Source organism: Haliaeetus albicilla, chromosome 26 (assembly GCF_947461875.1).
Source record: "Haliaeetus albicilla chromosome 26, bHalAlb1.1, whole genome shotgun sequence".
NCBI lineage: Eukaryota > Metazoa > Chordata > Aves > Accipitriformes > Accipitridae > Haliaeetus > Haliaeetus albicilla.
This window is the reverse complement of record NC_091508.1, coordinates 13288879-13301127: the sequence shown is the minus strand read 5'-3', so window position 1 is coordinate 13301127 and position 12249 is coordinate 13288879. Positions and strand designations below refer to the sequence as shown.

Here is a 12249-nt window from a genome sequence, read left to right as displayed (position 1 = left end):
TTTAGAAGCAGAACCCGAGGTCGACAACCTTCTGGTTTCAGATGCTACTCCAGATGGCTTCCGTCTGTCCTGGACTGCGGATGATGGGGTTTTCGACAGTTTTGTTCTAAAAATCAGGGATACCAAAAGGAAATCTGATCCACTGGAACTAATAGTACCAGGCCATGAGCGCACCCAGGATATAACAGGGCTGAAAGAGGGTACTGAATATGAAATTGAGCTCTATGGATTTAGCAGTGGACGGCGTTCCCAACCCGTAAATGCGGTAGCAACCACAGGTATTGTCTTTGCAGTAGGAAAAGCATAACACGTTCATGCCTGTTTCTTTCAGCATCTCTCCTTTTCATAGCCAGCTTGAGCTGTTCAAACTGTCTCCTGTATGTCCCTTATCCTAGTTACGGATTCAGTGGGGTGTAGTTATTTATAATCAATCATCTCACATTCCTTAGCTTCATCGCTGTCTATTTAATATGGTTTTTATTTAATTACTTTCATGATCTGGAATTAGGCAGCAGAGTCTAGCAATTAAAGCACTGCCTTTGAGAGCCAAGAAATATTGTTTCTGTAGCAGCCTTTTTCAGTGATTTCCTGGAACTAATTATGTATCACAACTCCACAACCATTTACCTCCCTAGAAAAGAGGTATGACAAAATGAATTTACCAGAGCTATTGAGAAGTTTATTTATGGCTTGATCAGCAAAGGACTAAGCACAATTAACTTAGACTTACCAGGATCTTACCAGGAGCATCGTGTGCTTGATAATTCAAAATAAACTTGAGTTTCTTGCAAAATCAAAGCTTTGAACTCCCTCAGCAGAAGTTGCTTTATATTCTCATTCTTGTGTGTCAAAAATTCTGATGTAAATTAGCTTAGTGACTTACCCAGGTAAAATAATCCAGAAGAAAACATGCAGGTCTGATTGCCAATTCATGCCATTTTGTTTTAAAAATACCAGAGCCTTAATCCTTAGTCGCAGCATGCCAATTCTACAAAGTTGGAGTTCTTGCATTTCATAGTCTCACACTAATGAAGAAACATTGTAAACATAGCTGCAAAGGTCTGCTGTCTGAAGTTCGCCTAAACCTATATATGTTTCTGAAAAATTTCCACCAGAACAGAGCCTCATTTTCTCAGTGCCAGGGAGAAGAAAGAAATTTTTGCTATTTGTAACTGGAATATTTTTTCTTATATTATTTTTATGTGAAAATAAGCAGTTATTAGTCAAATAAAAAGTTCTCAAGGCTTAGGTTGAATTCCTGAGATTAATTTAAACAAAAAAATATTTATAATTTGAAGCATTTCATTTTGGCACTTTTGAATGAAGATTTTCTACTTTTTCTCCACCAAAATCATGGTTTCATTTTGAAATGTATTTAAATCTAAAGCAAATGAAACAATGTCCTGTGACCCAAAGTCTCTCTTAAAAATTTTTAGCTTGCTGATATGAAAACATAGTAATTTCAAATCAATCTAATTCTGGGAGGAGGGGTATTAGAAGGGGACAGGTAAGTTCAGTGTGTGAGGAAGCCAACAGAAATTCATGAAAGAGGCATTTGCTCAGCTGTAGCAGTGTACTCCAGACAACACACAGAAAAGGGACAACAATAACTCAGTATTGAACAGCTTTTCCTGAAAGAGCATGGCCTCATGATTCACCTTAATGTCTGTGGTGCCAGTTGTTAGCATGGAAAGGCACATTTCTGACCAGCTCCACTGACTGTCATCACATCCCTTGAATAAACAGCAAGGGCATATATACACTCACCCAGAAATTTACGTGAAGCAGAACATGGACCCATCACACACCACCTTTCCCATGCGGGTTGACTCGTACCAGAGAGGGATGTTTAAAGTCAACTGCACTTGTTAGCGGCATGTCTCCATTTTCACTGACTTCCAGGATATTTATGCTAAATCACTAAGAGTTATCATTTTCCTCATGATTACATTCTTATTCAGTTCTTTCAAGATTTAGCACGTCACCTATTGAAGCAAATAGCCCAAGAGATGTTTGTCAGATGTAAATAGCCCATGGATAATTGATAATAGAGCTGGAGCCACAAAAATCCAGCAAAATAATTTGGGCTGCAGGTTACACTACATTGGGTAGCTGGGGCCACCAAGGTATGTCACTAGATTCTTATTTTGGAGTTGATTATTAGACAAACATAAGTATATTTACAGCATTTCCAGTATGGTTGCAAAGAAACATTTCTATCCCTGAAGGGGGTAGCTCAGGCTTATATTCAGCCTTGCTTTTTTCTGGCATGTGTACAAGATACAAGTGAGCAAGGAATAAATTAGCTAGGCAGTCTTTAGCTTTAGTAGAGAAGACAGTAAAATAACAGTTGGAACAAAGCTAGCAAACAGACCAGCAAACAAACCAAACCTTACCATGGAAATGAAGGCAGGAAAATAATTTAGACTAGAAATCCTTCTCTGTATTTATCACTCCATTATTCATTATCTATTATCCATTATCCAAGCTTCCCCTTCTTCCCTCCCTGGGCACGTACCCATGTATACACAAATGCAGTCTTCACAGATCAGGTCCACAAATGGTGTAACTGGTGCAGCTGAGGGAATCTGGTTTGAGCATTGCCAAGCAATCCCCTCTGAGGGTCTGACCTCTTATCTTTGTACAGCAAACCACCCACCTGCTGTGAGGAAGGATCTTGCAGTGTTGACCTTTTGCTGCCTCATCCCCCTCTGTGTTTTCCTTTCCTTCTTTCTCTTTTAAGAAGAAGTCAGCAAGGCAGTTGATCTAGTGACAGCCATGGGCTTTGGATGAGGAAAGGCTGAGTAGGGCAGGACTGGCATTTGCCATTTTCTCCATGTAGCTTGTGTTGGTCCTGCAGCTGGTAACTTGCCCGGAGGCTGAGATGATCTTCCGTGCTCCCATCATACCAGGAATGTGGTGTGAAACTGCTGGGCATGGGAGCTGGCAATGAAGTTGTATCTTCCCACACCCATCATAAATAGTTCTTCCTCCATTATTTACTTGTATATACAAGTGAACAGCAATAGGTTTTCCCCAGAACCACTGATGATAATGCTGTTAAAAGGTTATCCTATTTGGGGTGATGATGGTATCCTCTCTCCCTACTCTCTGTATTTGTCTGTTTGTTGTTTCACCATCAATTCTGCTGTGATAGAAAACATTAACAGTAAAATCACTGTAATGCAAGGCAGCATCGTACAGACCTGCAGTATCTAATGAAGTTGGCACAAGGGAGTTTGTCCACTGCTGCTTTCAGAGGGACACTTGGTGTCTTTCAGAAATTAATCTGTAGAATATCTGCCAAGGTGCAATTCAGCCCTCACTGGGGGACCACAACACAGCTGTGTGCCACCTAATATCCTTAATCGGAAGTGTGGGTCTCATGCTGCTACTTTCCTCTTCTTCTAATGGTGTTGGTGTTTTGCCACACTGTGACAGCATTTTCCATCTGAGAGGATCACAAAACACTTCACATGCTCTTTATACATGATAAATGCAACTTGATGCTTGCTGTTGCTTAGAAAAAGAAAGCCAGTGAACGTATTCCTATAGTCTGTTAGTAACGAAAGTACAATTTTTTAGCAAAAAAATCCCCAAAGAATAGCAGCTACTCAGGTATCATGGGTGCTTTAGCAACCTCACAGGGAAGTTCTCTGTCTCTCATACAACTAATGGGGAATAATGCTGGAGGATAATGCTAATTACCTGTATCTGCCTAACAGATGAACTAAAGCTTTTTATGAATGACAAGACAGAAACATGCTGGCCGTTTTTTATGCCTGCTTAATTTTGGCTTTCAGGTAGCTCAAGAAGATGATTTCATTTGCTCCTTTTTCATTTCCCTGTGCTCAAAGGTACCACTCTCTTACATCTCTGGGACTCATTTCAGGACTGATGCTTGCTCTGATGGTCTGTTATACTTTCTTTGCCAGGTTTGCTCCCACAAAAGTAGCTGCAGTTGGGGTAGTTGGGGATGGGGAACTCTTATGTAGTCAAGGCTCTTTTTACTACTGTTTGTTATGCAGCAGTTCACCTGGTACAGTGTCATGGCTTAACCCCAACCAGCAACTAAGCACCATGCAGCCACTCACTCACTCCCCCCCCCCCCCCAATCCAGTGGGATGGGGGAGAAAATCGGGAAAAGAAGTAAAACTTGTGGGTTGAGATAAGAACGGTTTAATAGAACAGAAAAGAAGAAACTAATAATGATAATGATAACACTAATAAAATGCCAACAGTAGTAATAAAAGAATTGGAATGTACAAATGATGCGCAGGGCAATTGCTCACCACCCGCCGACCGACACCCAGCCAGTCCCGGAGCGGCGAATCCCTGCCCCCCACTTCCCAGTTCCTAAACTAGATGGGACATCACATGGTATGGAATACACTGTTGGCCAGTTTGGGTCAGGTGCCCTGGCTGGGCATGAGAAGCTGAAAAATCCTTGACTCTAGTCTAAACACTACTGAGCAACAACTGAAAACATCAGTGTTATCAACATTCTTCACATCCTGAACTCAAAACATAGCACTGTACCAGCTACTAGGAAGACAGTTAACTCTATCCCAGCTGAAACCAGGACATACAGAAAACAAGCATGAAGCCCATGGCAGTGTGCACAGCAGAGTCCAAGTGGGATGGATTGGGTGCTTTATTTTCTGGGAAAGGCTGAAATTCCCTCTGTGTATGAAAACCAAGTGCTGGTCCCCCTCTTTGGTCTCTAGAGTCATCACTAGCACTTTTCACCAGTCACTAAGAGCACCTGCAATATGAAACAAAAGCAATGTGATTTTCACTTCTCTTTCTTTCCCAAGTTTTCTTTATGGTCTATCTGTTTCCTACAGACTGTACCTAAATCAGTGGCAACTTTGTGTACAATGTAGCTTTACTAACCCCACCTTGCTTTCTTCATTATCTTTAATTCTTTTCTTTCTTACTTTGGCTTTTTCATGTGAGCAAACCCCACAAACCCAATATGTCTAGTGGGCTCCAGAGAAATAATTTACATTTCTCTTGAGAGCTCAGTTGTTTTTCTTTCCTTGCCTTTCAGTTGATTTAGTGCATTGCTGCTAGAGCTTTGGGGACACATGGAACAAACAGCCCTCTGACTTCTTTCCTGCAGACGCATTCTTTCCAAGCTATTTCAAGCATGGTCACTTTTTTTCTTCTCTTGCCCCCCTTCCCCTGCCCCCAGCCTGTCTCCACCGCTCTTAATGTGGCTGATGTTTGGTATCTCTCCCATTTGTGCTGATGGCCTACTCTGTGTGGGCTGTTTATTTTTTTAACATGTCAGGGTTGTTTTGGTTACAGTCAAAAAAGAAAATTGGAAGTGAGATGCTCAATGTAAACTTTGAAGTGGCAGGTCTCTCTACTATGTCCTCCTAGAAGTCCTTTCCATGCTTGTTTTGCAGTAGCTTAATTAGGCCTTAAACTGGAATGTTTGGGTCACACGTTGGTTTGCATCTTAAGATTGTGTGATTTTGGCAAAACTTGGGCTTTGTTTGCTTAGCTTACTGATCTAACTTATATGGGCAAATGTAGTGCTCAGGTTTATACAGGGAAAGGCTGGATTGTATGACAAAGAGCTGCAGCAGAACGACAAGTGCCTTCCTCATGATGGTTGTATTTGGATGTCCTCTGGGTGGATGTGCTTGAATGTACCTAATAAAACCCATGGTCTCAGATAGATTCCAAGAAGAAAATCTTGTCACTTCTAGTTTGAAGCCAAGAGAAGTTACAGGCAATCAGTGCTTGAGAGGATGGACCCTTGATGAACTCAGGCAACTGAGTCCAGGTCTTTCTTAGGCATCCTATAGTAGAAACTTTATGCTCAGGAAGAGACATTTCTCCATTGCTAAGGGCTGCTATTGCTGTGTGTCACAGATAGGGCTCCAAGACTCAATGGAAAGACTAAAAGTCATCCAAGTGGAACTGGGGTAGAAAAAATGATAAATACAATGACTCCTGGGTAATAGAATAGTATTCCTGTAAATATTCCTCCATACTTTTCTGTAACACTGAAACCTCTGTTACTTCTGTGTACATGATATGTAGATATATGTCTCAGGTATTTTTAAGCTATGCACTGCTGTAAAGTTACTGAAAAGGGAAAATTTAGACCAAATAGAATGTTGCTGTCAGTATGTTATAAAACCATTAACTGTTTAGTACTCTCTGCGTTAGTGTTGTTTAGGACAGAATATTGATAGCATCAGCTCTTGGAATAAGAGGGATAAGACAAATCAGTGTTCCAGCACTAAGGACTGATAGACAAATTATTTATCTTTTCTTTCTATGTTGTGTGTTTGTTCTCTATTCTCCACCAACAGTTGTTGGATCTCCCAAGGGAATTTCTTTCTCTGACATCACGGAAAACTCCGCTACAGTCAGCTGGACACCCCCTCGCACCCGCGTGGAGAGCTACCGGATCTCCTATGTCCCTGTCACAGGAGGTGAATAACTGCGAGGAGGGACGGGGAGGAAGATGGTAAAAGGGAGAGCAGAAAGAGTTTGTTGTGTTGATATCCATCTCTCAGTGCATCTCCCAGATGATCCTACACAGATCATCTCTTTTTTCTTCAAACTGCTGACCAGGAATGTGGGTGTGCATACATGGTCCCAGTAGCCAATCTCTGTCTGAGCATAGTATCCCACATCCCACGGACAAGACTTGTAAGGGAGCTCAGAGCTACATGCTGGAATGGTTGTACCCCTAATAGGGCCACATTCACAAAAATCTCTGTTCCCACTGAGCCTCCTAAGCAAGGATTTATTTCCAAACCATCACATTATTTTGTAGGCATTTTATGAGCTAAGCATATTTGAAAAGATGACCCTTGGAAATAATAATCATAATCCATGGTGGTAATAGTTTTCCAAGACAGTGATTTTTCTTAATACTCCCCAATGTTGTTTTGTTCCATCCATTATATCTGTTTTAGTGTTCAGCTTAAAAAACTTCCTATACTTAAACAGATTTTTAGCATAACTTAGGGACACCTATGAAAGGAAACAGCTAAAGAGCAAACACTACAGATGTCAGGACCATAAAAGACATGCTATTGACTAAGACAAGTGAAGATATAGGTCTATAGACAATATAGTTTGTAAGAACACATGCAACTTTAAATCTATAGTGATCCTACAGAAGAAAGGGAGCAATTCACAGTCATAAAGTTAGGCACTTGTCTAAGTGCTTTCCTGGAATAAATGCAGAATTTGAAAGAAGTATGGGTACTAAGTCCTCACCCACACATGCAGCACCTCTTAAAATAATATATACTATATATTTATTTGAAATGAGATTGGTGAAGGAGAAACTTCCAGCCCTTACCAGAAACAAAGCACATCTAGACTGCGTCCTTACAGGTGTATGAACTTCCACATAGAGAGCGCCATGTTTTCACCTTACATCTCATTTGTAAAATTATATTTTTCTGAACAGAAATGTTAATTTTTTCTTACTGTTGGCATACCACTAGGAATGAATACAAACCAACGTCTTAGATTTAGGTGTCATGGCAGCCATATTTTTTCCTGAGGCTGCCCTTTGACACTGGTGATTGTAACTAACTGGGGAAAATTCGCCTCCTGCTATACAAGTATGTCCTTGTTGGTCATGTCTTCAACTTGAAACACATTCTTCAAGCATTTACTGGAGTATTGTGTCACTAATCTCTTGGCATTTGGCTTCATCCTAGGTACTCCAAATGTTGTTACAGTCGATGGAAGCAAGACAAGGACCAAGTTGGTGAAGTTAGTCCCAGGTGTAGACTACCTTGTTAGTATAATCTCTGTGAAAGGCTTTGAAGAAAGTGAACCTGTCTCTGGCACTCTGAAAACAGGTAATATATAAAGAGGAAATAGCAGGTTTTCAAATGCATTGTCTGTGCTGTAGGAGAGACTTGGGAACTGGAGCTGAAGACCCACTGAGACCCCATTTTTGCTGTCTGCACAAACTATAGGAAGTATTTTTGCCACTCTTTCTTTGTATCTTTGTATTTCTGATGAGTATAGAACTTGTAAGTTTGATCAGGCTCCCATTTGCTAAGTGCTGAATCAACCTGCAGTGAGACAGAGACAATTAATGTATTTACAGTCCTAATGCATCAGAAAAAAACAGAAGTGTAATTAATACCATTTCACAGATGAGGAAGCAAACGGCCAGCTCAGCTGAACAGTTCAGACCAGTTTCTGTGGTGGACTCAGACTCGACATCTCTCAAGTTCAGACTGTGTCCTAAGTAGAAAAACATTCTGTCTCCTGGTATTTCTTCAATACAGCTTTAAATATCCCTGTAAGAAATGAGGGAGGCTTCTTCTGAGCCCACCCTGCAGCCAGTCTCAATTGATTCATTTTGGGGGGAGCGTGGGGGGGGGGGGGGGGACGGGGACTGACAAGCATTCAGAGAACTGAGGCAAGGAACAAGATGATGAGTTCTGGATAACATAATGAAATTTATAACCCATTCCAGCTGTACTGGAGACAGATATCTATCCCAATTCAGGGAGAGCATAAAACTATGTGCAAAAGAGACTCCCATGAGGAAGCAAGACAGGACATGTGGGGATGTTGACTGGTTGGCTGGCTGTTTGATTGGTTTATTTTTAAACATGCAGGGCAAGCTGGTGGAAGGTCACAGTGGCTATCAGTTGCCATCACATTAGTTATTTTTCCCAGCTCTGTCTCCTGAGTTTGCTCCAAAAAGCAGTCCAGATTTGAGGGTGTTGAGAGAAATATGTCAACTCTGACAGAGCCGTTAAGATTGATGCTATCAAGACTGATCTGAGAACGTACTTAGTTATGTCTGTTCCCAGTGTTTAATCTTTTCACGCATTGACCTCTCTTTCCAGTGGAGGCATTTGATGTCTCTTTATGGGCACTGATGTCTTTTCTGCAGAGCTCCACTATTCCAAAGGGGACCATAAAAGCTGCATCAAGCAGCAGTGTTTGTGCATTTTATATCATGTATTTACAAAAGAGCATTGCACAGAGCTGAGAATGTTTGTCAGATTCCTTCAATCTGTTATTCTCTTTCTTTCAGCTCTGGACAGCCCGTCAGGCCTAGTAGTGGTGAACATCACAGACTCTGAGGCTCTGGCGACCTGGCAGCCAGCAATTGCTGCTGTGGATAATTACATTGTCTCCTACTCTTCTGAGGATGGTGAGAAGAATTAGTGATGGGTCAGGGAGCTGACAGCGTTACAGCTCTTGAGAGATGCTCAGAAATGGGTGCAGCAGTGTGACTCCAGGAGGATGGCGGGGGGCTGTTATCTGAAGGAGATGCCTCACTAGAAGCATTTTTAAAATGATCATTTCAGTCAAGCATTCCCAATTCAGACATGAACAGAGATAACTGAGATTCTTGAAAAGAAAAGATGGTGTTATAATTCATATGAACACTAGAGAGTGCTAAAACTGTTAGATAAAGGACTCGTGTTATTCAGATTCAGCATAGGTGTAAGCAGAGATGGGCTCCGGGCTTTTACTATTTTGTGCTTGCTCCCAGCTAGTAAAAAATTATCACTGAGTGGAGCATGGAGTTGAGTACATCGTGACATGTCTGAATAATGCAGGGACCTGTTCTCTTCTGTGTTTTCTTCCTAGAACCAGAAGTTACTCAGATGGTATCAGGAAACACTGTGGAGTATGACCTGAAGGGCCTTCGACCTGCGACTGAGTATACGCTGAGTGTCCATGCACTGAAGGACACGCAGAAGAGCGAGACCCTCTCCACCCAGTTTACTACAGGTGCTATGCCCCACCACACGGCAGGGAGAGCTGCCATCTCTTCTCATCCCACCTGGTTTACATTTCTCTAATACCATAAAGTCAGCCAGCACATTGTGCTTTTTTTACTAGAAACCTGAATTTTGATAATATTTGCACCAAATTTTCTCTTGTGGAAGGCTGCTGTGACTGACCCAGCAGGTGGTTTTCTGTCACCCATTCTACAGATTCTCACACAAAGCAGGATCAGGAACTCTTCTTTGGGGGCTGATGTTGGGGTACCAATGCTGAAGGTATCCAGTTGGTTTCATACTTATGACTTACCATTAGCATCAATGAAATCATGGATGTTTCTCATTTTCCTGACTATTACTTGACTTGTCAAGGGTGATAACTAGAGACAACTGGACATACAAGAGCTGAGTCATATAAATTCAGTGTTACAATTACAGTGGAGAAGGGAAGCTGTAGCCAGGCCAAGTATGAAAAGTTTTCCTATTCAAAAGAGGCATCATTGGAAGCAAAGTTTTTCTTCATGGGAATATGTAAATACCAATCTGTCTTCTTGTGTGAAATAATGAAAGGCACAATTTTGTTTGAAAAGACATTTCAATGCAATTGCTTATAAATTAAAGTGCCTAAGACAAGCCAATATTTTAACTTAGGAAAAATAAATACCCGTATTATAAAATTTCCAATGGGAAAATTACTTTTTAATCACAAAATTTAGGTTGAAATATTTTTTAATTTCAAATTTCTGGGGAGAATTTTGTTTTTCTGTTCTGTTTTAATGTACTGCCCGTAAGGTAGCCTGTACTAAACTCCATATAGATGTGATTGTAATTGATCTGTTGTCTCCTTCAGGCCTGGATGCTCCAAGAGACTTAAGTGCCACTGAGGTTCAGTCAGAAACAGCTGTGATAACTTGGAGGCCTCCACGTGCTCCTGTCACTGGTTATCTCCTGATCTACGAGTCCATTGATGGCAGAATCAAGGTATAGCACTTGTAATTAAACCAGAAGGTGCCTCAAAACTGGGCAGTAGAGATGCTCTGAAGTGTCCAGGAATGGAACATGATCATGTGCCTTAAGTTAACATGGTAAAATACTAAGTAACTGTTTTGGTGCTAGCTTGAACACAAATGCCTTTAAAACCTGCTTAAGTACTTTCCTGTGTTATACCTTGACACAGAAGCTCAACTGCAGCCTGAATTTTGACAGTCATCTCTCCACAATATGGATAAAAGCACAAGCAACTATTTTACCTCATTCCAAACCTGTATCATGAAATAAGCTCACACATCCTAAAGAACGGGGTTCTCCTTTCTAAACTCAGGAGAATCTATCCCTGTGCAAGTGAGGTGTCTAAAGCAAGATGAATTGCCTTTGAAAGTGCCTCTTGATCTCCAATAATTTTATTGTGTTCCTACATAACTAGATTGCACTAGATGCTTTAATATGAATGAGGTGAATCCCAGCAAAAATGACAAAGAAGTTTGGATGCCGAGCCTGGTACATCAGAAAGGGTTCTGGTTTTCAAGAAGGCAAATTCCCTAAGCATACTGAAAATCAGTCTTTTAAAGTTACAGAAAAAAAGCCTTTTGGAGACTGGAGTATGACATTTCCTTGTCCTAAAGGGTGATTCTTCTCAATTTTTTATGAGTTTCACAGAGACATCTATACAATGCGTATGTTCAAGGCATGTAAACTTTTATGCTGACTTGCTTTTAAACCACATAGCTTATACATTACGATGGTAAACATTAATTTCCAGGCAACTTTTCTCAAACTTCTAAAGAAAGTTAGCTTGATAAAAATCTTAGAGGGATAGAAGTTTTGTATTAAATAATTTAGTTGGTTAAAAATACCATAAATAATTAGCACAAAAAATAATGTGACAAACTAAAATATGTAACAGTTCTGGTCATTATGATTTTCTCACTGAGATTTCCCTGTATTATTTCTCCTCCCCATAGGAAGTCATCCTAAACCCCGAGACAACTTCGTACAGCCTGACAGAGCTGAGCCCATCTACCCAGTACACGGTGAAACTCCAGGCGCTGAACAGGTCCCTGAAGAGCAAAATGATCCTGACTATTTTCACCACAAGTAAGGACTTTAGAGAATATGCACAGCTGTAATAACATATAAGTTACTGCTCTCAGGACAGAGCTGAGCTCTGCAATAAGCAGACAGAGACCTCATAGAAGATTTTTAATCCAATTGTCAGTATGCACTTCATTTGCTTGCAGTGTCGGCGCAAATGTCCCTGTTCCCCCTGAGCTGTAGTGTCATCTGCTTTCCCCAGACTGGCAGGATGAAATTCTTTTCCTTTTATCCATCAGCATCACCTCTAGTCCTCTCTCTGACGAAACAGCCTGCCTTCCCTGTGTAAAATATCGAAAGGAACATTACTCTTTAAAATCCAAACTGACACCTGATTTACCTCTATACTGATGCATAGCAAGCTGTTAAAAGAAGTCAGTGTTTTAAGTTGAAATGAAGCAAACCACATACA

General features: G+C 40.9%; 1 protein-coding gene across 5 annotated transcripts in view; it reads left to right on the top strand.

Moving 5' to 3' along the window:
• LOC104325436 (tenascin) overlaps nucleotides 1–12249 on the top strand; it is a 75931-nt gene that overhangs the window by 57010 nt on the left and 6672 nt on the right. For 3 of the 5 annotated variants that reach the window (XM_069772209.1, XM_069772205.1, XM_069772206.1), the window contains 7 exons: nucleotides 6–278; nucleotides 6333–6455; nucleotides 7704–7847; nucleotides 9047–9166; nucleotides 9610–9753; nucleotides 10597–10727; nucleotides 11708–11840. In XM_069772209.1, coding sequence (XP_069628310.1) covers nucleotides 6–278; nucleotides 6333–6455; nucleotides 7704–7847; nucleotides 9047–9166; nucleotides 9610–9753; nucleotides 10597–10727; nucleotides 11708–11840 — 1068 coding nt within the window. The remainder of the gene's footprint in view (nucleotides 1–5; nucleotides 279–6332; nucleotides 6456–7703; nucleotides 7848–9046; nucleotides 9167–9609; nucleotides 9754–10596; nucleotides 10728–11707; nucleotides 11841–12249) is intronic. The other 2 variants (XM_069772210.1, XM_069772207.1) reach the window with 1 other exon arrangement.